The 27,470-nt window shown below is 33.6% G+C and overlaps 5 protein-coding genes, 1 long non-coding RNA gene and 1 pseudogene across 30 annotated transcripts; 3 read left to right on the plus strand and 4 right to left on the minus strand.

The window, feature by feature from the left end:
- Positions 1-134: 134 nt before the first annotated feature.
- LOC104782572 (protein kinase and PP2C-like domain-containing protein) lies at positions 135-6,036 on the minus strand. 22 transcript variants are annotated; one of them, XM_087511062.1, is made up of 16 exons: positions 5,658-5,917; positions 5,448-5,565; positions 5,187-5,345; positions 5,044-5,111; positions 4,694-4,917; positions 4,500-4,551; positions 3,684-4,230; positions 3,494-3,560; positions 3,333-3,417; positions 3,198-3,240; positions 2,991-3,095; positions 2,769-2,864; positions 2,132-2,680; positions 1,832-1,973; positions 1,623-1,735; positions 135-1,496 (listed from the first exon to the last, which is right to left on the minus strand). In XM_087511062.1, exons 2-10 carry the CDS (start codon positions 5,485-5,487, stop codon positions 3,199-3,201), a joined length of 1,284 nt encoding a protein of 427 aa, XP_087367188.1. In that variant the 5' UTR covers positions 5,488-5,565; positions 5,658-5,917; the 3' UTR covers positions 135-1,496; positions 1,623-1,735; positions 1,832-1,973; positions 2,132-2,680; positions 2,769-2,864; positions 2,991-3,095; position 3,198. The 22 variants fall into 22 exon arrangements, with proteins under 22 accessions (XP_087367188.1, XP_087367187.1, XP_087367179.1 ...); XM_087511061.1 differs by having other exon boundaries at positions 135-1,499; XM_087511053.1 differs by having other exon boundaries at positions 135-1,499; positions 5,187-5,353; positions 5,658-5,903.
- LOC104782573 (phosphatidylinositol 4-kinase gamma 1 pseudogene) lies at positions 301-2,325 on the plus strand (annotated as a pseudogene). The gene has a single exon (XR_015597284.1). The product of XR_015597284.1 is annotated as a phosphatidylinositol 4-kinase gamma 1 pseudogene (transcript).
- A 12-nt stretch (positions 6,037-6,048) lies between the features above and the next one.
- Positions 6,049-7,213, plus strand: LOC104782575 (cysteine proteinase inhibitor 3-like). Of its 2 annotated transcripts, XM_087511063.1 has the most exons (3): positions 6,049-6,278; positions 6,372-6,572; positions 6,818-7,213. In XM_087511063.1, the coding sequence occupies exons 1-2, from the start codon at positions 6,063-6,065 to the stop codon at positions 6,552-6,554; spliced, it is 399 nt and encodes a 132-aa protein (XP_087367189.1). In that variant the 5' UTR covers positions 6,049-6,062; the 3' UTR covers positions 6,555-6,572; positions 6,818-7,213. The 2 variants fall into 2 exon arrangements, with proteins under 2 accessions (XP_087367189.1, XP_010505846.1); XM_010507544.3 differs by lacking the exon at positions 6,818-7,213 and having other exon boundaries at positions 6,372-6,760.
- Positions 6,534-10,941, minus strand: LOC104782574 (cytochrome P450 98A3-like). Its single transcript, XM_010507543.3, has 3 exons — positions 10,178-10,941; positions 7,636-8,033; positions 6,534-7,538 (listed from the first exon to the last, which is right to left on the minus strand). The coding sequence occupies exons 1-3, from the start codon at positions 10,659-10,661 to the stop codon at positions 6,891-6,893; spliced, it is 1,530 nt and encodes a 509-aa protein (XP_010505845.1). The 5' UTR covers positions 10,662-10,941; the 3' UTR covers positions 6,534-6,890.
- Positions 10,942-15,298: 4,357 nt separating this feature from the next.
- On the minus strand, positions 15,299-17,994 carry LOC104782576 (WAT1-related protein At2g40900). Of its 2 annotated transcripts, none has more exons than XM_010507545.3 (7): positions 17,441-17,994; positions 17,284-17,346; positions 17,077-17,193; positions 16,656-16,881; positions 16,196-16,354; positions 15,947-16,098; positions 15,299-15,849 (listed from the first exon to the last, which is right to left on the minus strand). In XM_010507545.3, exons 1-7 carry the CDS (start codon positions 17,626-17,628, stop codon positions 15,636-15,638), a joined length of 1,119 nt encoding a protein of 372 aa, XP_010505847.1. In that variant the 5' UTR covers positions 17,629-17,994; the 3' UTR covers positions 15,299-15,635. The 2 variants fall into 2 exon arrangements, with proteins under 2 accessions (XP_010505847.1, XP_087367190.1); XM_087511064.1 differs by having other exon boundaries at positions 17,559-17,809.
- Positions 17,995-24,526: 6,532 nt separating this feature from the next.
- Positions 24,527-25,427, plus strand: LOC104782577 (uncharacterized). Its single transcript, XR_767030.3, has 3 exons — positions 24,527-24,674; positions 24,907-25,169; positions 25,266-25,427. It is a non-coding gene; the product is annotated as an uncharacterized LOC104782577 (long non-coding RNA).
- Positions 25,428-25,481: 54 nt separating this feature from the next.
- On the minus strand, positions 25,482-27,122 carry LOC104782578 (F-box/LRR-repeat protein At2g40920-like). The gene is made up of 2 exons (XM_010507546.2): positions 26,953-27,122; positions 25,482-26,817 (listed from the first exon to the last, which is right to left on the minus strand). Exons 1-2 carry the CDS (start codon positions 27,052-27,054, stop codon positions 25,609-25,611), a joined length of 1,311 nt encoding a protein of 436 aa, XP_010505848.1. The 5' UTR covers positions 27,055-27,122; the 3' UTR covers positions 25,482-25,608.
- Positions 27,123-27,470: the final 348 nt, after the last annotated feature.

Here is a 27,470-nt window from a genome sequence, read left to right on the forward strand (position 1 = left end):
ATTGATTCTTCTTGTGCAAGCTATCTTCTCTTCTTGATCATTCTTTCTATAAGGCTTCCCATGTGACTTATCTTCTTGTTCTTCTTCTTTTTGCTTTGCAGAAAATTGCGGCGATTCATGGTTGGAGGAGCGAATACTTAAAGGGCACAATGGATTCAACCGAAGCAAAGGACACACCATCTTGTGGCTGTATATAGATCCAAATTGATTTGTAGGTTTTTGAAAACAAAAAATACGAAACTTTTTTTTTAGTTGTGTAAATATATATAAGATAGGAGTGCCAAAAAGTTTTGGTTTGGCATGAATTGTTTGGCTACGACCATAATCATCACCTGCAAGCCCACATTGATCTCGGATATGGCCCTGGCTATTGATCCTTTCAGTGACAAGTTCCCTTACTTCAGCCGATCCTCTCAAAGATGCAGACTTCAATCCCTTACCAACCTTGACTTCAACTTCCTCGCGCAATCCTTTAATCATTCGGTCGAAGATGACAACATCCCTCGAAGCGTTTCCTCTCCTTGCTTCTCTATAGCTGCGTCTGCTAATATGGAGGAAGATATCAAAGCAACCACTGCTCCACGGATTGAGATTCTTGGTGGCCAGAGAGTGCCCACGGTTCGTGCCCTTGTGGCTGAGGTGACTATGGCTATGGTTTCTGGAGCTCAGCCTTTGCTTTTACCAAGTGGCATGGGAGGTGCTTATCTCTTGCAAACAGGAAAAGGACATAACATTGCTGTGGCTAAACCGGTTGATGAAGAGCCTTTGGCCTTTAACAATCCTAAAAAGTCTGGAAACTTGATGCTCGGGCAACCGGGAATGAAACATTCAATTCCTGTTGGTGAGACGGGTATCCGAGAGTTAGCTGCTTACCTTTTGGATTACCAAGGCTTCTCTGGTGTTCCACCAACAGCTTTGGTTAGTATCTCACATGTCCCGTTTCATGTCAGTGACGCCTTCTCTTACTCCTCCATGCCCTATAAGGTTGCTTCCTTGCAGCGATTTGTGGGTCATGATTATGATGCGGGAGAATTGGGTCCAGGAAGCTTCACGGTTACGTCGGTTCATAGGATTGGAATCCTTGATGTAAGAGTCCTGAACCTTGACAGACATGCTGGAAATATGCTAGTGAAGAGATGTGACAAAAAAGAGTGTTATAATCGACTTGGGACCGCTGAGCTTGTGCCTATTGACCATGGTCTCTGCCTCCCTGAATTCCTAGATGATCCTTACTTTGAGTGGCTAAACTGGCCTCAAGCTTTTGTTCCATTCACCGACTATGAGCTGCAGTATATATCCAATCTGGACCCTTTCAAAGACGCAGAACTTCTAAGAACTGAACTACACTCTTTGCCGGAATCTGCCATAAGGGTCCTCATCGTCTGCACAGTTTTCTTAAAACACGCTGCGGCTGCAGGGCTCTGTCTCGCGGAGATAGGCGAGAAGATGACTCGGGATTTCTCCAGGGGTGAAGAGAGTTTCAGTCTGTTAGAGACCTTCTGCACCAAAGCGAAAGCAAGTGTTGTTGACAAAACTGGCAAAGGCGGTGACTATAGTCAGGAAGCAAATGAAGTGAACACAGAGCTAGTGGGTGGAACGTTTAAGTTTGACGGTGGAGATACCCCATGTGAAGCGGAGATTTCAGAGGTATTTTATGTATCTAAACCACCTTTGGTTCCAAGAGGGCCACGTGCAAACACCATCATCGCTACCAATGTAACTGCTTCGATGTTGTCTTCACAAAACCAGCGGATTACTCATCTTGAGAAAAATGCAAAAGAAAAGAGAGGAGGTAAGCAAGAAAAATGCAACGTGAGGAGCAAGAGCCCACCGATTGGTGCGAACCATGATGAATCAAAAGGTGTTTCTTTCGTGGACTTGACAACAGTTGAATGGGAAATGTTCCTGCAGAGCTTCAAGACACTTTTGCAAGACGCATTGAGCAAAGGGTCCACGCCAAGATAAGGATGCTCCTGCAAAATTTGAGGCAATCAATAAATAGAAGACAGGCAAATGACAACCAAAGAGATAAAAATCTCATAAGGTTAACTTTCCGGTGTTTATATATAGGTACAAGTGTGCATTACTGCCAAGATGACCATAGTGCAAGCTGTAGGCTAACTATTAATACCTTAGAAAGCATATGGATTATGAGACGAGCAGAGTAAGCCGTCCACTCCAATACTTCTTATTTTTTCTTCTTTCTGATCCCCTACTGTATAATGTTATTCTGAAACATTAAGTACCATGTATTTTTTTACAAAAAAAAAAATAAACAATTATAATGTAATCAGGAGTATATAACTCAAGTTAAGTTTCCTTGTAGTTTACATGTTCTATGTACTTTCTGGTTCAGAGCAAATATAATAATACTCTGGGGCAATTACATAAGCTTCAGTGCCGAATGTGGAACTTTGGAAACGTAGAGGGATTAATTATATGTAAAGAAATTGCATGTTGAATAATACTATGCAAGAATTGGCTACTAGTAGACCCTTTCAGCTGTAGATACTGGCCGTAGAAAGACCACAATGACTGTGATGTTATCGGCACTACCACGTGCTGCAGCCTCGGTTGCTAGTCTCTTTGAACACATTGAAGGTTCTTTTACAGTATCCCTGATTATACTAATAACTTCCTTATCGTTCATAACATCCCAGAGCCCGTCGCTCGCCATTACCTACCACATTCAACCTATTATTTTTATAAACCGTCGAATAAACAACCAAAGTTTCATATATATGACACGAAAATAAGATACAATTTACCAAGAACTCATCATCAGCTGATAGAATTGTCTCACTAATCCCTGGTTCTGCTGTTACAGCTGGCTTCAGGTCATCATCTCCTATCGACCGGGTAACCTATTACAAAGCAGAATTAACTGAAGTTTTAAAAAAATGAACCAACATCATGTTCCTCTAATGTCAGCTATTTTTGTCACTTTCATATCATTTAAAGGAATTCTATCAAGTACATAACGACCAAACCTGAAGGCCAGCAGGAGCAACTCTCCATGTGTCAACCAACCATTCAATACGCCCACCTTCTCCAATCACACGATTTCTTTCATCAATACAGGTGGCAAGATGTGCCTGAGTACCAATGCCGAAGTTAACTTATGCAGGGAGGTGGAATTGAGGGGACCAACAGAATATAAAACTTAGCACACTTTCAGTATGGTCGTCTTATCTCACCTTACTTAGAGCAATAGGGTGGCCCGAGCGGCATAAAATTGCCCTGGAGTCACCAACATTTGCAACGAAAAGATTATTCTCTACTAGGAGAGAGGCTATAGCAGTACAACCAGGATGCCAGTCTTTCTGACTCACCCTTTTTGATTTCCGATGGGAATCAAGTTCTTGTCTGAAAGCTAAATCCGTTCTAACAAATGCTTGTGACAATGCCTCGCCAGCGCTGAAAATGAGACATACCAATGAGTTTTCGTGAAAACCATGCTGAAGATTAGGAAAAGCTTGAGCTGAGCTTTAACCTTGTGGAACATAAGCTTTGAACTAGTCCTGGCAAAACTTGAGCAGAAAATTCAGCAGCTGCAGCACCTGCATCTCATTCAGGATGCTATTTTATATATTATTTGATGGGAACTAAAGGATTTGAAGTAAAAAGAGAGAGGGCACAAGTGCAATTTGATGCTTTCTGGGTTAAAATGGCAGTTGGTATACCTCTATGACCATCGAAGATGGCAAATAAGTGGATGCTTTCCTCACTACACATGTGAGGCATGAGGAAGTGTGTATCTTCCATGGATTCTCTTCTTCCACATGTTGCAAAAGACCCACACGAAATAATAGGGACATATCTTGAAGGGTCATCTGTTGAACTAGACCATAATTTTACATCAAATGCATGGGAAACAGACGATTTCTTGGATAAACACTTCCCTTGACTAGACCAATTAATTGTGTCCCTGTAATCTTCCGACCTTTTAGTGGTGTCCCCATCTTTATCATTCTGGGAGTTAAAAGTTTTCTCATGGAGGTGACCTTTCTGTTTTCCTCTCTCTAGTTCCCAAATTGATTCCAGTTCCAAAACCACATTGTCCAAAGAAGGTCGTTTAGAAGGATCAGCTTCCCAGCACTTTTGTATCAAAGACAACAAACTCTTTGGAAGGTGCAATCCAGTTTCAGCAAGAGCAGGTCGCAGACCAGAAGACACAATGGCAGCTGTAAGTTGTTGTTCTGTATAATTCATCTCCAAAACAGTGTGAGCCTGCCAACCATATTTTCACAGGGTACATTAATTAGGTGTCACGAATGAAAAGAACAGTAATGCATTTTATATGTACTTAAGTATACATCTACATCTATTGACTATATGATCGTAAGAACTGCTCTCGCCAAGGTTTAGCAATATAGAAAAGTTAAACGAATGCAACTAAGGAGCCTGATATACAAAAAAAAAAAGACAGTAGATCGTATATAGAGGCTTCTCGCAGAGATGGTCATGTCAGAATGCAAAATGAGGAAAGACATTTTTACCTGAGCTTCTGCACGAAGATCGGTATATGGAACAACTCCAGTTAAAAGCTCACTGCAATGTAAGATGAAACAACAATTCATAACCAAAGGTTTCTTTTAGGAAGAAAGCTAAACATACTTAAAACAAATTAAAAAATGTAAGAAAATGCTAGGAAGAAACTTCACAATTTCTACACACAAAAAAAAAATCTTACTTGATCAAAATTCCAAAGCTATAAATATCTGATTTCTCAGTATACATCTCTTTCTTTAGTATTTCAGGGGCCATGTAAATAAGTGTTCCGACCATGTTCTTTTTGTGGAATCCACCAGTTGGCTTTCCAGACGATCTCCAGTTCTGCAGATTAACTTCGCACAAATTCTTCTTGTATTCTGCTAAACCAAAGTCGGCCAGATATGGAGAACACCTCTCGTCAAGCTGCATCAATAAAAGCTCACTTAAGCTTGACACAAAAGCTCACAGAAGAAGTACCTATTCTATATGGAAAAAAAAGCACATAAGAAGATATGCAAATTCTTCTAGAAGACAGAAGAAGAGCATTACAAGAACATTTGCTGGCTTCACATCTCTGTGAACAATTCCGTTGTTGTGAAGATATTGCAATGCCTTAGCTGAAAAGACGAAACCTTCAGAATCAGAAACGGTTGACAAAAGAAAAAAAAAGAACGTTCCTTTGAGACATATACCCAAGTGAAGCGTGATCATTAACACTTGATCAATACTCGGAGACCACTCCTCAACGTGCATTTTCTCAGCTAAGGTCCCTGACTCGTAGAACTCAAAGAAAAACGTGTAGTTGGGAGGCTTCGCGTGAGCTGCCACTAGCTTAGCCACACCCGGATGATCTAAATTACTTCACCAAATCCAAAACTTAAGTGAGAAAAAATCAAAAATTTTGCAAAATAAGAAATTCAAAGTGTAACAAGTGAAGTGATAGAGTGAGAGACCGTAAGAGCTGCAAATTCCTGTGGAACTTGTCGAGGTCATCGGAAGTAGACAAGATAGGCTTCTTCGCTGCTACTTTGCGTCCATCTAGAATCGCTTCGTAAACCACACTCTCTGATCCTGCAAATTTCTCCAGAGAAATCGAATGAAGAGCACGGGGGAGAGAGTGAGATTGGGGGGGGGGGGGGGGGGGGAATAGAAGAAACCAGTACCTTTAGCGATTGGGGAGAGCAGAGTGAACGAGGAAGGAGAGAGATGAAGAGGAATCGATTCACTGGTGCAACATCCTCTGATGCACGTGTTTGGCTTCACAATTTCCATCACCATTGTTTTTCCCCCACCGGAGGAACAGAGAAGAACGATCGAGTGACGACGACGACGACGACGACGAAATCCCCAATTTCCGCAGTTTCAATAATAACCTTGTAGAATGCATACCATTTTAATGTGTGTGAAACGCTCTCAACAATAACACATCCTGCCGTTTTGTTATTTTCTTATCTCTTTGACTTTTTCATTAAAAAGTGGGAAACGCTCAGCCGCTCAGGTGATGACACGTGTAGTTGGTTCCTTACTTAGTTGTCACTTTTTCATAAAATGGTAAGAATCAGGGCATAATGATAAGTTTCCCTGAAAAGATGGAAACAAAAGCGTTATGTATTGTTACCCTTTTTCTCTGTGGAACAATTCAATTAGCGATTTGCAGATCAGAAGAGAAAAGCACAGCAAAAACGATAATGGAAGGAGGTGTTTATGATCTCCGAGGAAATCACATCAGTGGAGAGATCGAGAGTCTTGCTCGATTTGCCATTCAGGAACATAACAAACAACAGGTTTTTTGTTTAATCCTCTGTTTTCCATTCTGGTTTATGGACCCTTATGATATGAATCTTTGTTTCTGATTAATTTTTTCCGGTTAAGTACAGAACATGGTTCTTGAGTTCACGAAGATTGTAAGAGCTAGAGAGCAGGTAGTTGCAGGAACGATGTACCACTTAACCCTAGAAGCAAAAGAAGGTGATCAGATGAAGAATTTCGAAGCCAAAGTATGGGTGAAGCCATGGATGAACTTCAAACAGTTGCAAGAGTTTAAGGAAACTTCTTCTTGAAAATTCACTTGTTTAAAGGTAAGTAAAACAAACAACTTATGCATAACTTGATTACAAATGTGTGTGTGTGTGTGTGATGTGTTTTAGTGCTATTAGGCAAAACCTGAAGTTAATGTAATCAAGAAACTTGTTCTTATGTCCTGCAAACTTGTTCAGATGGTAAACCCAGTGAAAAAAAAAAAAAAAGAAGTTGGCTTTTTTGCTAATCCTTGAAATAATTGACAAAACCAATATTTCACCAAACGTTTTCGATGATACACCAGAAAAGAAATATGTCTACAAACAACATCAAGAGCATTAGGCGCAGAAGCAACAAAAGGTAGATCAGAGAGACCTTTACATATAGTAAGGCACGCGTTTGTACAGATCTTCTGAAGGCAACCGAGGCGTTGCAACTGCTTGAACAGGGGTGCGCATGTACGTGACTAGTCCAGGGTTTTCAGACATGTCAATATCTTCCGGTTTTGTGCCTTGAGGCGGTGTCCAAACAAAATGGTGAAGCAAATGACTCATCATCGAAGTCACCAAGTTGATACCAAGTTGTGCACCGGGGCAAACCCGTCTTCCTGCTCCAAACGGAAGCAGCCTATAGTCATGTCCCTTCATGTCAACATCTTCTTCCAAGAATCTCTCTGGTCTGAACTCCAATGGATTTTTCCATACGGCAGGGTCTCTAGCTACCGCCCAAACGTTCACATGGACGTTTGATCCTTTGGGAATGTCGTAGCCTCCGATCTTGACGTCTGCGTTGCTTCGGTGAGGGAGCATTAGAGGCGTCGGAGGGTGCAGCCTGAATGACTCTTTCACCACACATTGCAAGTAAGGTAAGCGGGCGAAATCTTGCTCGGTTAAGATCCGGTCAAGTCCAACCACTCGGTCCATCTCTTCTTGCACTTTTTGCTGCACTTCTGGATTCTTGATCATTTCAGCCATCCCCCATTCAGCTGTTATCGCTGTCGTGTCCATCCCTGCCGTGATCATATCCTGCACACACACACACACACACACACCATTTACCAAACGTGAGCCACAAGAAATATAAGGGTCTACATGGTTATTGTGACCACTAGCTAAAACGCACCCATAGAAGACCAATGATAGTATCATCACTAAGATCATACTGATCCTTCAACGTAAGCAACGCATCAACGAAATGCTGTTTCGCTCCGCTAGACTTTTCACGGGCCAAAGTGTGCTCCTCCATAATAGCTCGGGTGAGGCGGTCGCGACGAGCCTCATGCTCAGCAAACGACTTCTCATCGGCCGGACACATCCACCGGAGCCACTCGATGTGTTCAGCTATCGACAGTGAAGCACCCAACTTCAGACCATTTGATACTACAGCCTTGAACTCAAGTCCTTGCTCATCCACCACACCTTGCGCGTCCATAAAACGCTTCCCAAATGCTAGCCGCGTTATATTGTTGAACGCAACCGCTCCTAAGTACTTCCTCAGTTGTACTCCTTTTGTTCTGTTTTCTGAGACGATTATACAATAAAGTCAGTTATTAAACCTAAAACATTAGGGTAGTTGCACTAATTAACATAAAATTTTATTAAACTAAGTAAATGATTATGAATCTTAAAATATGCAAATAGATAGATACCAAGCTTAAGCTAATTTCCCAACTAACTGGTATTTTGAAAAGAATATCACACTGTTTTTTTCTAAATATTGAGAACACAACTTATTACTTTGTTTTTCTTCTAAATACCATCATTTACTTAACTAACCCTTATCCACATACTCAACCAAAAATCATTATTGATACTCTTAATTACAACCAGATTATAATAGTTCGATAGTACGGTTCGTCATTCCACATTATTTATGACTTTTGTCGAACAAAAACTATAGTTTGATTGATAAATACTAAATAGACTAGATTAAGACCGTGCTACACCACGAGTTGAAATTCATTTTATTTATATTGTAAATTTTTATATAAAATATAATTTATGTGATTGTTTTTAAAAGTTTTTTTTGATAAAACATTATGCAATAAAATCATATGTTAAATTTGATGGCTTGAAAAAATATACCTATTTTGTAAGTTTTATATTGTTAATGATTCTAGATAAGTACCCGTGCTATAACACTGGTTAAATTTTATTTTATACAAAATTATGTATATTTTCTATTTTAAAATAAAATTTTAATATGTTGTATTAGGTTATATATGTGAAGTTATTTCAACAATGTATATTCTATATAATGACTTGAATGTCATTATAAGACATAATTTTGATTTTTAAAAAGCAAGTTATTATATTATAAGCAATTTAATATATTGTTATACTTTTTGTTTTAATATACTTGGTTTATTGAAATTCTTTCATATTATAGTGACATATTATTGACATTGCTACAACAAATCGATTTAGAGTATTTATAGTTTCTAACTTTTATATCAAGTTTCAATATATTAAAAATATTTCAAAATAAATTCTTTAAAGTTTATTATATTATAGAAAATTATAAAATTCAACAAAAAAATATAAAATTGAATTTAAATATTCAAATTTTGACTCATTACTCAGTAAATTTTTTAATTCAATAGATATTATTTTTAAAGAATAATATTACTAAAGCTTGAATATTTTCTAGATTGAACAATTTATATTTGTTTTTAAAAATTCAACTTATGGTATATCCGCAAATAAAACTATTTTTTTAATTATAATAAATAATATGATAATTTATTTGTTTTACAAAATAGACTCATATATAAAAATGAGATGTGAAGTATAATGATAATTAACAAATTAATATGTTAAATTAGATATCAAAAGATTTTATTTGATGAATAATTTAATAAAAAAAATAATATGGTAAGTTAGATGATTCTTTAGAATATTCTCTTTAAGATTTTAAGTATAAACTAGTTGTAATCAATTAATCTATCAAATTAATGTATAACTTATTTAAAACTATTTTTTTAATTATAATAAATAATATGATAATTTATTTGTTTCACAAAATAGATTCATATATAAAAATGAGATGTGAAATATAATGATAATTAACAAATTAATATGTTAAATTAGATATCAAAAGATTTTATTTGATGAATAATTTAATAAAAAAATAATATGGTAAGTTAGATGATATGATTTTTTAGAATATTCTCTTTAAGATTTTCAGTATAAACTATTTGTAATCAATTAATCTATCAAATTAATGTATAACTTATTTATAACCAATTTATTAAAAAATTATGTAGTTTACAAAACAATGTTATGTACATCATTTCTTTAATGTTCTGACATTAAAGAGTAAAGGCAACGGGGCAACGCGTGGCATGCGTTATTTTGTATAGAACAAAAAAATACAAATGTAGCATTAGTTTCATTTTTTTTCTTTCTTTTATGACATCAAATCTCGTTCTTTCCAAAGAACAAAAACTACGATTTTGAGTATCTTACGGATTTTGTATAAATCGAATTTGCCTTAGCCAGAGCATTTCGACACAAGTCGTATTCAAAATCCCCTTTTATATCTCTTACCTCTTTTGATATATACTTTGTATGGAGAGACTTTAAAACTCCTTTATATGGCAGATTTCTTTTACTTATAGCGAAGCAAAAGAAAAAAAAAAGACCCGAACGATCAGCGTACGTACCAGGAATGTTACAGTCATTGAAGACGGATTCGACCATGGCCGTGACTTCATCTTCACGGATAGGTCTGAGAGACTCGAGTCGTTTTGGTGTGAAGAGCTCAAGCGTGCACACTTTTCTCACCTTGACGTAGTGAGGCCCATAATCCGCCCATATAAGATCCTGACCGTGGCGGCTAAATACTTCCGTCGATCTGTTCCGGTGCCGGTCGGCGAGTTTCTGGTCGTTCTCTTTCAAGACTTCTTTAGCTAGCTCCGCGGTAGATACGACAACGTTTAGAATTGAACCGATCCAGACCGATATGATTGGTCCATATGATTCAGCCCACTCGTAGTAACATCTGAACCGGACCGGTTTTATGTCGTAGAGGTTACCGAAGATCGGCTTGGGGCGTGGACCGGGTGGGAACTTGTATCTCAGCCGTTGGATCAGTTTGTAAGATACGACGACGGCGATTGCCGCTGCCGCTATTAGAAACCACGACATGGACTTTTAATACTTGTTTTTCTTATAAAAATAAAATCGACTATTTTAAGACAAAACAAACAAAAAAAAATGTGTAAAAATCGAATTCACTTCTAGAATTCTAGATAGAAAGTGGTCGAGACTTTGATTTATATTAGGAAGGGGGGTTGGTGAACCAACTCTTTTTTTCTTTCCTGATTTAATATAATAATTTTCATCTATATTGTATTGATTATATTTATTATTTTTAGCAAACAATTATTTTGGATTTATATTGATAATGAAGTAGGGGAAAGTTGGCAGAGAAAAAAAAAACATCCCTTTGGATTTAACGTTAGTTAAGAACTTAAGATTGGTAAACTACGTGTATAACAAAATTTCGATTTTGATGTTTTGACTTGATAATACACTATTGAAAATTATAAGAGAAAATTAAAGAAAAACAAAAGTCATTACTTTTAATTTTACTGGTTATTTACTTAGCAGTTGAGGTAAATTCTCATTTACTTGAGCTGGATTTGTTATCAAAAGCTTTTCCTTTTCATATAGGTGAAAAGTTATTTTCATTCACTTGTTTGCTTGGTAAGGAAAATATATTTTGCTGTTTTCATTAGAAAATTGATAATAATTGATTGTATATTTCAGTATTTTAACCTCTCTGATCTCTATCTATTTTTTCATTTTTGTCCTTTTCCTTTTGGTAAATTATTAATTTTCCCCCTTTTTTGTTTTTGTTATTCAACTTAATAACCTTTCACAAACTCTTGATTTTTTGGTTGTTGTTTGAGATTCACGGTTGAATTAAAATAGTTTTACGAGAAGGTGTTTGTTATTACCATTCTATACAATGTGGAAGGTTATAGAGTTCAACAAATATTTTTGGTCTAATGTTAAGCATTAGTGCATTTCATGTATTAGTGTTAGCGGTAGGGCCTACGTGTTAATCAGGAAATGGACGTGGAGAACAAAAATTAGGGAACGCTGGTTTAAGAAAATAAGACTCCCACTTATTAATAAAACCAACGTAAATTTTTTTTTTTCCTCAAAAACCAACGTAAATTAAACTGCATTTTTATTATTAAAAAAAGTGAAGACCGTTCATGTTCTGTTTGGAATCATCATCATGTCTTCCTTAAATTATTTCAAAGACTTTTCACATTGTCTTGTCTCCACCACCTACACCACTAATTTTTTTTTTTTATCATCATTTCTTCGATCCTCTACTAAAATGGTTATATGATTATTTGAGTGTTCAAACAATGATGTTCGCAGTGAAACGGATAACGTAAAAAAAAGAGATAAATACGCACCCACAAAAAATAAAAATGTTAGTTCTACACTTTACACCAATCATAACTATTTCTAGAATTTGAGTTTTTTTAAAAAAAAAAAAAAAAAAGCGGTTTTATCCTTTGGATAAAGCCTTGGACAGCTTTTTAAAGAGAAGCACAATTTACCCAATTGTTTTCAAGACAAAAAAGCCAATATATATAATATCATAGATGTTAATAATAATAATAATTATATATATTTTTTATCCACTTAATACCTATGCAACTAATAAATAAAAAATAACTTCTTTGTATTCTCTTTCTTATTCAATTAATTTTTAGAATGCATTAAAAAAACAAAATCATTTCTAATAATAGATAGTAGTAATTTTAGTAGTATATATCCATATATAACCATTAATAAAACAAATAATAACCAACATAAATTTTACCAAATGACTGTATGCTAAAGATATATTTTAATTTAAGCTATTAAAGATTCTCATAAATAATTTATTTCTTAAATGTGTTGTTTTTGAAAAATATGTGTTTTTTACTATTTTAATGAACAAAATTCACTTATTTACTTCAAAATAAATTTAAATAATAGATGAAAATATTATTTTATTAAAAATAACATTTTAAATTTATAACTATATAATATATCTGTTTCTTATTTATAAAATTATTATATCTTAAGAACTGCTTATTGTATAAAAAATATTTATTTGTTAATACAAAACAAATTAAAATATATAATTATATCAATTATTAATAATATAATATAAAATCTGCACCGCAAATAATTTACCACCAATCAGACAATCTTGTGTATCGCTTATTTTGGAATAACCGCACTTGTCCCGCAAATACATTTGTCCCGCACGTACCGCAGTTGAACCGTGCCGCACTAACAAATTTTTTGTCCCGCACTACTAAGTCCGCGGTTACCATTCGGACCCTATGTATCCAATGATAATAAAATGTAATGCTTCGGTTGGTAACCACAGTTTAGAAAAATAATGATGAGGAATGTCATATTCTTTTTTATTCCACAATTTTTTTACCATTTAATAGTAATGATTTTTCTTATATATTCTTCTACATTCTTAAAAAAATAAGGAACAATATAACAAAAATATTCCTCTCCAAAATTGATAAGGAACAAATGGAACAGAAAAAGAACAAATATTAAAATTCATTTTTATATTTTATGATAAATAAAATATATTTATTAATAATATTTCAAATTTTTAATATAATAATTTTCATATTTTTATAATGTATTGACATAAAAAAAATATTTTGATATGATTCTATGTAAAATTAAACTTAAGGCTTTATTTGAAAACTATATGAATAGTCAAATAAATTTAAAGGACTCATGTTAATATCGTAAATAAAAACTTAAATTATTTTAAATTATTTTAAATTATTTTAAATTATTTTAAATTATTTTAAAAATTGTATTGTAAATTAATATTAAATATTAATATTTAATATGACATATCTAAAATTTAATTTACAAATTTTATTTTAAAAGCAAATGTAAATTTCATTATATATACATTATAAGTAGTATTAGACTATTATTATTATCATTGAATTTGATTTATTTAATATTTTAATATATTTTTAAAAATATTTTTATTGTTCGGTTACCATTTTACTATTTTGTTGCTTCTATGCAAATTTTCTTTTTATTCTTTAAAAGTTGTTTATTTCATTTCACATTATTATTATTTTTAATTCTTTTAATGGTTACGGTAAGAGTCTTAGTAATTCTCTTCTCACGTCCCCATGGACTTTATTTAATTTGGTCCCAAACGTTTATGAGAGCGAGTGGGAAAGGTGTGGGAAGGTTTATTTTTGGGGTTTGTGAGAGAAACACGTCATCTTTATCGGCAACCACATGAACTAGCGAGTGGTGGTTGGAGCCCTTCCGACCAGACAACATAGGTGCTAGTAGTAGATGATTTACGTTTTTACAAACTTTATTTATTTGGCCAATCAATTTCTCAGAAAAGAAGGAAGTGACTAAAATTTTAATTATGAAGAATTTTTTTTACCTTACTAATAAATTTTTAGTCTTAAAAATCTTATGTCTGTTTGAGATATATAATAGATTATTCAAGAATCCTTCAGTTTTTAAGAAGAAAAAATGTTAAAATCTTTTTTTTTTTTTTCCAAAACCAAAAGAAAATGTGTGGAGAGAGTCGGCTTAGTGGGACCAGACGGGTAGGTGGGTGTGTTTGGTGAGATGTAAAATTTTATTAATTTTTGTGATTTTTTCTTTTCTTTTCTTTGTGAGTCTTGTGAAATTTTGTTAATATATTCGATTATAGGTGAGTTCAATGATTTAATTTCAGTATTTGATTAAATAAGACGTAGGCGTTATTCTAACATAGAGAGATTACATATCGTGTTACGCCCTAATATTTTGGGTTAACTTTTATATATGTATATGGCCAAACCCAAACTACTACTTTTTTTTTGTTCTCAACAAACCTAATCTGCGTTGTTGGTTAGACAAACATGTTACATGCATCCGCAACATGGTGATATATATGTATACAGTATACCGTATTGATATACACACAAATACATGTTCTGTCAGATACCTTCTACTTATATACCTACCAGTCTACCACCATCCTTACGACACCAGTTTGTAGAATTCCATATATATTAAGCCCATCATTTTCTCGTAATAATATCAAAATTTAATACTAATTAACTCCGCGAAAACACAACCAATTAATGGCGTTTCAATGGTCATTGTCATATTGTTGGATGACATAAACTGATGTCTCTGGGAAATATGCTCGCATGCATGAACCATCAACCATCTAAGGTTGATATGAAAGTATTAGCTAGTCTGGATATTAGTTAACTGGAATGTATCTTTTGAGAATGAAGATTTACATATTCGGAATCCCCAAGCTTACTATCATAGGTTGGTACCAGACGAAAAGAGAAAGTTTGTTAGGACTTTTCTACTTCTTATTAATTCAACGAAGATGAAGAACAAGAGATCTAGTTTTTACTAGATCTTAGTTAGACCAAGACACTAAATTAAACCAAGATACTGTTTTGCAGTTTGCACAATTTAACTCAACGAATAGTAAACCGGTAAACACATATGTAATCTAACAATTGAAACTCTTCTTCAATATGGATAAAAGCCTCTAATAATGGGCTCAGGGCTAAGAATAATATTTTAAGCAGAAGGCCCTTACCTCGTTGTAGAATCAGCATATCGATCGGTAGCAGTTGAACTGTTTTGTTATGTTGTATGGCTGTTTATGCGACCCATACACGTATTACGTATGATAAAAAAAGTTAATATTTTTACGTAAAAACTTAAGTTGAGAAAGGAAACACAAATTTTTGAACAAAAAAACAGAGGATGTACATTCCACTTTTTTTTGGCATGTAAGATGTGTGGTATCAATACCAAATGTGATGTTGTTACACGGGGTTACAGCTTAGACAACGATCAAAATCGATGGTACAGTGAATCTTTAGTTAAATAGTTACAATAAGAAATCAAAACTATAAGTAAAAAAAAGTATAGAAAAAATTTGAAGCAGGGGAAAAGGAATTCAAACTTGCAAGGTATCAAAAAAAGAAGTTACTCTTCTCCCCAATTTTGCCTCTTAAAAAAAAAAAAAAAAAAAACCACAATCTAATTTAGGTCGTGAAACGTTTATCCACATTTTCACTACAAAAAACCACCACCACAACTTCCGGTTTCGACATCCTCATCAGCTTCGTCGATTTTTGCCATTATCGTTAGACCATTATTGCCACTACAACACTTAACGGTTTCTAAAACATTATCTTCTTCATGGTGTGTTTCTTCTCCGTCATCATCTACATGTTTGCCCCATAACACGACGTAGACTCCCACCGTCAAAACAACCACTCCAATAATCCTGAAAAAAAAAACAAATCCGGTTTAATCAGTTAACAAGACATAAGCCAAAACTAAACCGGTTATGTATCATAATTAACCGGTTGTTGTTAACGTACCCTCCAAGGTAGATTCCTTGGCCAAGAACGAAGAAGCTCATGATGGAAACAATGACGACGACGAGAGGGTTAAAAGCAGTGACAAAAACCGGCCCTTTTCGCTGCATCATAAGTCCTTGAACGTAGTATGCTATGCTCGACGACATTATTCCCTGTAACCGTTTCCAATCACAGTATAAGTATCAATATTTTTGTAAACTGATCTTTGTGTTTTACGTGAAAAGGTGGGCATGGAATTAAAGGACGAACCGCATAGGCAGAAGCGAGAAGGTTCATGTCAAAACCGATGTTCAAAGCAGAAGGATTATGTTCCATTACGAATGTCAGGGCTAAAGACTGTAACGTTCCCACGAAACACACCATCGTTGATAACGAGAGATGGGCTGAGTATTTCTTCAAAGTCGCAGCCTAACAAAATATAACGCCAGTCTAATTTGTTAGATCAAAACTTTTATATATTCAGAAAAAAAAAAAAGTCAAAAACAAAAGTGAATTTTTCAACACATGTTTTACTAGTCATACTTTTTAGTAAGTATTTCAGATTTTCAGATACAGTTAACCTAATCAATTTTAAAAAAAATATATAACATGAAACAAGATTGATATTATATGAAAATTTAACTACTGATAACTGATTTTTTTACATAATCTATTCTTGATGTAAAAATTGAATTATTTCAAAATTGGAATCAGTAATTGATATATATACCTGAAGGACGAAGAACGAAGCCCATGAGATGGAAGCGAGTAGTAGGAAGACGGCGGCCTTAAGATAGTCAGTCGTCAGCGGCGAAGAGACGGTGGTGAGGTGAGATCGGAATATATTGATGAAAGGACCTTTGTAGAATATCATCAATATGGATCCACCCACTGTCACTAAAGTACCCATCACTTTTACTAAGCACCTTACTTTCCTCATCTCCACTTTCTCCATTCTTTAAAAAATAAAATATATACACATGTAAAACATATATCAATATATTATAATTTTTATGACATCGTCATGCACTACTTGCACTATACATTAATTTTGAATTGGTGCAAATCCACGTACGTACCAAAATATAATAAAACATTTCTTTCTTTTTTTGGTTAAATGTAAATAATAATAACGTTGCTTTTGTATGTACCTGAAGATAGTGGCAAGGATGATGGTAAGTGCAGGCACGATATTGCTAACGGCGGTGGAAAACGTCGGTGATGTGAGTTTCAGACCGATGTAATATAAGTTCTGATCAATCACAGGCCTGTTCAAATCAAAACCTTCTATGTTAGCCTTGATTATAATCGTAACAAAAATCTTTTAATTTCATTAACGGTCCAATTAGAAGACTAACCCGAGAAGAGCAAGAAGAAATATTCTCATGAATATTGGAAACGTCATCTTGGACCTCACTTTCCTACAAAAATCCCCAATTCATATATATTAGTAAAACGCAAAAATAAAAATTTAACGGTTTAGAGAATCGATTTCTCTAGAAAAATGATATGTACCTTTCGGAGAGAAGAGCAAAGGGGGCGATAGCGGCTGTGGCAAAAGCGTTGCGGTATGCAACAAGAACGTAGTGGCTCATACCTCGGTCAAGGACGGCTTTAGTTACTAAGTTCATACCTGCGTATCCGAACTGAAGGCAGATCATGGCAAAGTAAGGTTTAGCTGATTCTGACATCCTTAATCCCATCTCAATATTTTGTTTTGTTTTGATTTTGGGACAAGAAACAAAAACCAAAAAAAAAATCAAAGTTTTAGAGTTATTATAGGTTTTGATAGTTATAAAAGATTGTCAAATCAGTGTTTGTATATAAGAGAAATGTGTTAGGAATTGAGAGGAGAGAAACACTTGAGAGAATGTGCTTTTTCCTAAGAACCAAGTGGTGAGAGGTTCTTTGTATTTATAGCATATTACTCGAATTTGTTCAGTGTTCTCTGCTTTCTTCCTTTGTATTTCTTTTGTATTTTTTTTTTTAAGTGACGTTAGCGTTAATTATCCCGGTTTGATTCGGCATAACAATTGGGTGTCATGAATTCATTATCTCTAAAGTAAGTGGATAGAACATTTTACATATATATATTTGCTTTATATGACTTCGTGAAACCAATCATATTAGGTAAATAAAACTTGTGGCTACTAAAAATCGTGATTAAAAGTGTGCCTAGTGTGGAACAAGTACTTAAACTAATTTCACCTCATTTCTTAGCAATTAAAATGATCTAAACTTCTTGTTGTTGTGTTATATTGATCAACTGAATCAAAATATATTAATTGTTTATAAATTTTGTGTGTGTGTGTGTGTTATGTTTTGGTCGCAGTTAGAAAGGCGTAACCAATACTCTAGAGATGATCGTAGCACACGTGAATTGATGTGAATAATGGGAACACTGCCGCTGGGATACAATATCTTAACTAATACAGTACTATTACTATAGTTCATACCAATGGCCAATGGACATTTAAATGTAATTCTACCATGTAAATATTAGTCATGCAATTCAAATATATATATATATATATATATATATATATATATAAATATATATTGGCCGAACATTCATGTACGGATGTTAATACATAAAATGGTAATTTGGGGAAAATGTTAAACTAGAGTCATCTCCAGTTTGTTTCTAACTTTCTATTATATATGACCAAACACATCAAAGTCAGAAAAAAAAAAATCCATATTTTTTGGGTAAATTACCCGGACTTGTCGATAATATCACAAAGACCGAACATAAAATAGTGAATCTACAAGTCTAAAAATTTAGAAAAATAAAATCAGACTGGATCGAATTAGCCTATTGCAACATGGCCGATCAGCTCATAATTAATATCGTAACTTCACGAAAGGAAGTAAGAGATTATTTAATTTGGTTATTATTTAAGAGATTAGAAGATTTTTGTTTTGATCTACCGCAATTTGCGATTTATGTGGTCTCAGTCTCATGACTCTCTCTTCTTTATCATAGTATAATGTATATTGGTTAATGTATACTAGTAGATATTTGACAAATCGACCGACCAACCACTGCAAAAAGATTAACTCATTGCAATGCGAAAATGGGGTTCTATACGTATGGAATGTGACGTAAGTCCACTTCCTAATCCTAATTCCTACTCAAGCTACACTCATGGTCACAAATCATCGAGATCTTAAGAGGGTAAATCAATGAAGAAACATAAGTGGACAGATTGAGTCCCACGTTGCAGCAACAGTTAAATTGGGTTCAATCCTACGTACGTTGGGACCCCATATCTCAAGATTAACATTTATGTTGAAATATTCAAGGTGGACAAAAATATGTGTTACATGTCTTGTCTGTCATCGATTTCGATCCAGATATTTTAAGATCTACGTAACAAATAAAAGAATTATATATGGTTAAAGTGAATCAGAACTTTATACCAAAAAAAAAAAAAAAATGAATCAAACATGTATATTATTAGAAGTTTATAACTCGAAAATCTTGAGATTTTTTCTATGTTTTTGGCTCTACATATTCATTAGTTTGCTCTATCTAGAAAAATTACTATATGTTTGTTAATGCACAAATATGTTACTCTAGAAAATGCACAATATTAAATAAAATGTCATATATATAAAATGTCTTCTATTAGACTATTAGAGTATAAATGATTTTATTTATAAAAAATAAATAATATGTAGTAGTTTATATAAATAATGTTAAATCTATACTGGAAAAAACAAATTGAAATGTCTTCATCACTCTTTCTTTCTTATACACTTATATGTATCTTTCAGATATATCTCTAGCGGGAATACTATTGAATATCAAAAGTTACAAATAATATACTGTATATAAATATATTTGTATTCTTATTAGAAAAATAATTGAACATGTCTCACGATTACATTTTCTCCGTTTGAAGTCGGCTCTATTTACAAACAGCTCGTTACAATCAAAAAAGGACATGCTAAATATAAAGAGTTACGTGTATAGTTATTAGTTGTAAATAATGGAGTTTCTAGAAATGATTTCAAAGACAAGATTACCAAAAAATAAATAAATTATTTCAACTTTGACTAGGGGTGGGCGTTCGGTTTTTCGGTTTGGTTTCGGTTCGGTTTTTTCGGTTTACGGTTTTTTTGGTTTTATAAAAATTGAACCATATAGAAACCATATGTAATTCGGTTTGGTTACGGTTCGGTTTTTTCGGTTTTATCAAAAATGAAACCATATAAAAACCATACGTATAACGGTTTGGTTTGGTTTCGGTTTGGTCCCGATTTTTAACGGTTATTCTATACTTTAAAATATAGATAGTGGATACATAACTAAAAAAAAGCATAAAAGTAAAATCTAAACATAATTCAAAAAAATAGAATGCAAATATAGTTTTCTAAACCCAAATACTTAATTAAAATTTAAATTTTTTAAAAGTAAAGGCTATTGAAAAAGAAAACCAGAAAAAAAAACCAAAATAAAAACTTGGAGATCAATAACTATAAGCCCAATAAAGAAAATTAATGATATTATTATGCAATATAAATTTATAAGTTGAAAAACTTATTATATCTAATTATCCTAAAGTTTTATAAAAAACCAAAAAAAATATTCGGTTTTACGGTTTTTAACCAGACCAATTCTAAACCAAATGGTTAATTAAAATAAAAACCAAACGGATTTTTAGACTTAACCATAACCAAACCAAACCATTTATTTCGGTTTGGTTCGGTTCGGTTTTTTGGATTTCGGTTTTTTGTCCACCCCTAACTTTGACAAAAAAAAAAAAATGAAAAAGTAATACGACAAAATCAACTCGTTATACAAACTAAACTGATAAATTGTTTGGAAATTGGAATAGTTTTTATGTCCCAAGAAATGGAATCTACATTAGAATTGCTAGTTTTTTTTAACTGATTAAATTTACCAACTCTTACAAAAAATGTCGTCGAAAGTAATAACGAGGTAATATATCGGAGTGCATATGTCTGCACATCTAGCTATACATATTTGCGTTGATACCAATCTGCATAGAATTGCTTATCCGAAATGTAAACCACATAATACTAAATAAAAGCGTGAAGAAAAGCTCACCACATAACCATAGGATGCTTTTGTTTTATTAGAAATCCCTATATATTGCATCTTTCTATCAGTTTATGTCTCAAACGCTTCACTTGTTGTTTATAATATAGTTGAACATCCATTATCTTTTGTTGAATATGCATTAATGTCACTTTAAGGGACAATAGTGGCTACTTTACTTAGTTGGGGAAGGTTTTTGTGGAATTCGTATCTTAAATTTAATTTGATGAATCAGATAGATGCAATTGTATTATATTAGGTCGCATGAATTTATTTTATATATATGGTGAGAATATAGAGGAATTATTTTAATATGCTAATATTCACTCTAAAGTCTAAACTAATCAGAAAAGGTTTAATGATTCGATCGGTAACACACCTCGATATTTATCGAAGGTTCTACTATATATACTATCCATCATGTGTTAATAATAATTAAGAATTCAATGCACTTATCCAAATAGAAGAGTTGTCCCACGCTCACTCGTCTATATATTATACTTTAGAAGTAATAGGATTTATATATATTTTCGATTATTGATAACAACAAAAATAGAATGTCTGCATGACTGCATATATGACCATTCTACGTTGGATTCAAGCTTTAGATCAACTAAAATTTATAACAAGTGTTCGTAACAAAACTTAACAAACAAATAATAGCCCAATTACTGTATCATTCGTGAACTCATCATAGTGTAGGATCTGTATTCGTGTATCATCCTTATAAAGTAAACTGCCAAGCTCCATATCTTTAGTGTTTGTTTTTTCTAAGGTCAACTTTGTTTATATGAATAATAATATAATGCTGAATTCTAAAGCATTCGTGTTAAGTTGATGAAATAAATAGTTCGAGATGTAAAAAGATAGAATTCTAATTTAATATATCTAAATAGGACTAATGGAATGCTTTAAAAGAAATACAAAAATAATTCTACTTCCATATATATATAGATTTCTATTTAACTTTTTATCAACAACTAATATGCAATATGCCTGATTATATAATCTTGACTATGAAAATAATGAGATTAGTGTGTAAACCATGGTTTATGGCCATTATGTTACAAGTTGTGACCAACTTTTTTACGAGTTAAATAATGATCTCTTAACATACTAGTATAATAGTTATTATATGTCATATGTGGCTATAAAAATTAGCATATCCTTTCGTGACTTCGTGTAAAACTTTCAAGTTATATAAAATATAAAAATAAATGTAAATAGATGAAAAGGTACACTTTGTGTCATGTGAGTGTGGATGTGTGGATTCCACGTAAATTATAGGCTGCTGTCAGAGACAAGTGTCGACTTCTTATGATATAGTTACCGAATCGAATATTTTACGTCTCTGCGATTGGGAATTATATGCTTACACAAAATCCTTCTGACAAAATCTGGCATCTGTATCTGACTTTTGATTCTGTTACGTAAAGATCATTCGTAAGTCTAATTAAAATAACTTTTGAGTTTTCAATATAACTCACATATTTCTACCAAACTAGAATCGATGTGACGACTGACGAGCACGAGCTGAACCATGCACGGTGTCGGACGTCTATCTCCACATAATTTTCTATCTAAAATTCTTATATGATTCATTATTTTGAGACCCGTATAACCAATTTGCTCATAGTGTTTTATTCCCCCCCCCCCCCCCCCCCCCCCTCTCCTCTATTGGTAGAAGCTAAAATTGATCTTGACACAGTACCAATTAAATTGCTACACTAACATACACATACAACTCGTAGATTTGGGGACTTTTTTGTTTTCATAAAGAAGATTTTGGGACTCTTGATCTGTAATTTAGACTTTTAGTATAAGAGATGGTCTAGTTAATTTATGCTTTAAAGTTGCCCCACATATATATATACACATATGCTTTAAAATGTTTGGACTATAGTCTATAGATATGAATACAAAGTTGTGTGCCTATATATGTATAGACATAGTAATAGCCGACATATAAAAATTGTACTCAAGATTATAAATGTTTTGGGGTTTTCAAAAAAAAATATGAAAACAACACATGAGTTTGATAAGAAATTTGAGAAAGAAAAATAAAGAAAGTGGGCGTGGGTGGGTGCGTATTTGGGTAGTAAAGAGAAACTAGGTTTGAACCCGCACGTACGTGCGGAGTTATTTTTACATAATTTTTAAAAAAATATAATTGGCAAGCGATCAAACCGGTCTAATATGTGTGATTGCAACGTTTAATTTTTTTTTTTTACTCGAAAAAACCCCATTCCTCGTAATTCATATAAGTAAATAGTATGTCCGCATATGTTTTGCTTGAATTCTTGTTCCCAAAATTCTTGTACCGTATTTTGTCATACATGAATATATTCACACAAAAATCTCATAACATGATTACTGTGGAACTAATTTGAACAATTTCTTAAAACATAATAAATCTGTTGTTTAATTTTTTTTTCTTCTTAATATGTAAATTGGGTCAGTTTGGCAACATGGATATTTGATATGATTTTTTTTAACCCTTCAGTGTATTCTTCAATTAATAGTATAGATTTCCTTCAATTATTGAATGAAATATTATTTAATTATACTAATCACAATTTAATGTAAATAATATAGTAAGAGAAGGGAAAATAATAAAATGGGATATAATTGGTCATTAGATCCCTTATATAATTGGTCTTAGTTATGATATTATATCACTGGATTTTATAAATTTTAATTGGTCATTAGATCCCTATATATCTCAGTTATTGGTATAATATTATTACTTGTTTTCATTTTTATTGGACTGGATTTTCTAAATTTTAAGATTTCTGTAAAAACACTATAAACTACATATTTATATATAATGTTTAACTACATAGTTATCCAAATTAAAGTATATTTTATTTGGTGATTATATGTTTTTTTGGGCAAATATAGTTATTGTTTTTAGTAAAAGAATAAACACCGAGTCAGTTTCAAATGATCTTCCATTCTTTCACCATTAGAGCTTTATAAAATTATTAGAAAGGTAACATTATTTATATTTCTGAAGATATGATTTTAAATATATATATTTTTACATCTCATAATATAGTTATATTATTATATTACAATACATAGTGAAATTAATTTAATTTTGAAAATATGTAGGGGATAATATTTATTAATTTTTGAATAATATTTACCAATTTTAGAATTTATACGAGCAAAATATTGTGTATATAAATAAATTGAACAGCAGTGGCAGTTGACAAAATATATATATATATATATATGGTAGTGACAGTTTTATGTAATTTTATGGAATACTAAGGGTGAACAATAAATTAGGTACGGAGTTCTCTGGCGACGACAGATCAACTTTTTCTCCAGAATGCTTCTCTTTTAATATATAGAGAATAGGAAAAAGAAAAAAGAGGGCAACAAATCAAAATGGTCATCTAATCACCCTCCAGCAACTTCATTTCCACACACAAACTTTTTGGGCCTACCCAAAGTTCATGTCTTTTTTTTGGTTCTCTTTTGATGAAAATGGTATTTAAGCAATTTGGTGTAATCTCATTGGATTCGAGTCTCTTATAACTGTATTGACGTGTGTATTTATACCATCTATCACATATATTAGTTAGATTACTAAGTTTTTTTCGTCAAGGAAACTTTGTTTTGTCAAGCAACTGAGCAACTCGAACCATTTTTAGCATGTGTTCACTTTTCGATGTACGTACAGTTAAGAGATAATATACAAAATCCTAATTCCCTCATTCTCTTTACCTGCGCTTATACTTGTTTACATCTTAGTGATATAGAACTCCACAATCGTAGCAAGTTTTGGTAGTGATATGTTTGTGTTCTCAATATAGTTATTTTGCTTCTTTTTGTTCTCTTTAGTATATATGTTCGTGTATATATATTACGATTTAAGACTCACTTCTGATTTTGTTGTGACCAGTTGTTTGTGATTATTGGTAGCTGACAAAGGTAAGGGTAAGGCTGTGATTGAAGGCTTTGAAGCTGCATCAAGAGTACTGTACACTAGAAGTGCATGCAAATTAAAAGGATCCTAAAATCTCTCCGTCAGCTGCCCAAGTTTGGACATCCAGTGTAGATGTTCTCGTGGACAGTTGAACAGAACAGTAGCATGAGTATGATGAACACCCTATTGCCAAGTGGGATCACTTTGGTGAGCTTGACCCTAGTGAGCAAACCTATGTGGTAATCGTTAATTAATCCTTTTTTGGCTTCCCTTCGTGTTTATCTTGCCTAATGCTTTAAAGCTTTTGTTGAAACGTTTTTACACTCTATTAGCAGAGCATTAGGGAATGAAGGGAGTATGAAGATACGTTCAGGGGACTAATCTCTCTTCACATAACTAAACAACAAACTGATGAGCACATTGTACTATTAATGAAAAGAGAATGAATATAAAGCTTACAATAATTAATATTAGCTAATTCCAAACTTCTACAAAAAGACTATATCCTTCCAATATGCGACTTCTTGAAATAAAGCAATTAATAGGAGACAAATAAAATCAAGAGCATGAAAGTAATTTATTTTAAAGTAATCAGAAATATCATATAACTCAACTGTTTTCTTAATATCAATAGGCTAGACCAAAATTAAACAAAAAAAAAAAGCCAAAAAGTGTTGGTCAAGTTTCCAAGTAGATGAAGCTCTCACTATCACCCATATAATTCAAGTCAAAATAGCATTTTTTATGAAGCCAAGGGAGTGGTACTCCTTTGATTTCAACCTTTGTCAAGTCATTGCTTTCCAAGTCGTAATACAGAATGTAGAACCGAGAATGCATCTCCACCGGTGCCAAGATAACCTTGCCGTCTTGAGTTGTACCTCTTACCATCAATTCAGTGTCTTGGACTAAATGCCTTTGACAAGTCTGCAAAAAAAGAGTCTTTTTCGACCATTCATTCTTCTTCTTCCCAACGTCTTCGAAAACCCATACATCTGCCGAACCCTCATCTTTAAGGTAAGTATGATGGAAAATTGCTATCTTCCCACCATACTCTATAAGATCCGCCCTCATCGTAACTGCAGGCACATCCTGACCAGCGAAGATCTCCCTAGGTACTGGGATGATCGTAAACAGTTCAGACCTAATGTCAAAACTCACAACCACACAATTATAATTATCAGGCCAAGCTATATAACGTACTACTGATCCACTGGTAGACCGTCCTAGCGGGGCAGGGGCATGATGAAGATAATTTTCAAGTGGAGCAACCTTTTTCCACGAACCTCCAGCTTCTAGTGCGAAGACCCAGTGCTCTGACCTCAGATTACCCAAACGTGGCAATAGCGAGGATATCCCAACCGTGCAGACTAGTTTGTATTGATCACTAACAGGGTCGTGTCCGATATAATACTGGGTGTGAAGCTTCTTTTGACCTCGTTCAGCTTTGATGTCTGATTTTAAGGGAGGTAAGGTCAAGAGTTGTTTGGTGCTAGGGTTATAGATACACGCCTTATTTTGTCCAAGAGAGAAACACATCAAGGCACGAACAACGTTCAAGAAGTAGCCTCCCATCCCTGGGATGCTCAAATCTTGGTCGACGACCACAAAACTAGTGTTGTCTGGAGATGATATTGATAGCAGTAAACGGTGCCCTGCTTTATCCACTAAACACATGTACAGGCGTGGTTGTCGTCGTGTGAGTGTAGTAAACAAACGGTTGCAAAAATATCGACAAGAAATAAGGGATGACCACTCCTTGGAGACGCACTTGAACCTCATCAGGGACTTTGTTGGCAATCTCATAAGAATTTCGATCACAAGATCAATGTTCTCACGAAATTCGGCTGGAAACATTGTCAACGAGTTCTCTCCTTTTGCATCCATTATCTTCGACATGAAGTTAAAAAAAAAATCAAACTTAAATCAGTACATACAAACTATGCCAACCCATTAAGACAAATATCCAAAGCTACGAATTAGCGAGATTGCGTAGACGTGCGTATAAAGGAAGTGTATTCATACCTGAATTTGATCGGAATCTCTGAGAGAGACGACCTGGGAATTGCTCTGACATAACTCCTCCTTTGACTCCGCTTGTTTTAGATCCACCCTTAATCTCTTCATCTCTTTTAACTCTTCAGCACAAATTTCCCAAAAAATCTCCAAAAATTACAACCAAACTCCGATTTTAGGGCTTTGAAGAGAAACCTAGGTTTTATAGTTATCTCTCTCGCAACTCTTAAGTCTTAAGACAAAAAGGTATACATGTAGAAAAGGGAAATGGAAAAAAAAAAAAAAAGGAAATAATAATATATAATAATGTAAGGTGATCAATATGTTCTGCACAAGAAACATTTGTTCCAAAACTATGATCACATCCTAGTAAACGTAATTTCAGTTCCTTGCTTATTTTGTGATCTTGGATTGATTTCACTTTCTTATCTGAACAGCCCTGTTCTTCTCTACAATCACTCTCTCTCTCTGACTTTTCGCTTCCTGTAAAAACACGACATCAATACACACATGATCTTTACCACAAC

Source organism: Camelina sativa, chromosome 4 (genome assembly GCF_030686135.1).
Source record: "Camelina sativa cultivar CO46 ecotype springtype chromosome 4, ASM3068613v1".
Classification (NCBI taxonomy): Eukaryota; Viridiplantae; Streptophyta; class Magnoliopsida; order Brassicales; family Brassicaceae; genus Camelina; species Camelina sativa.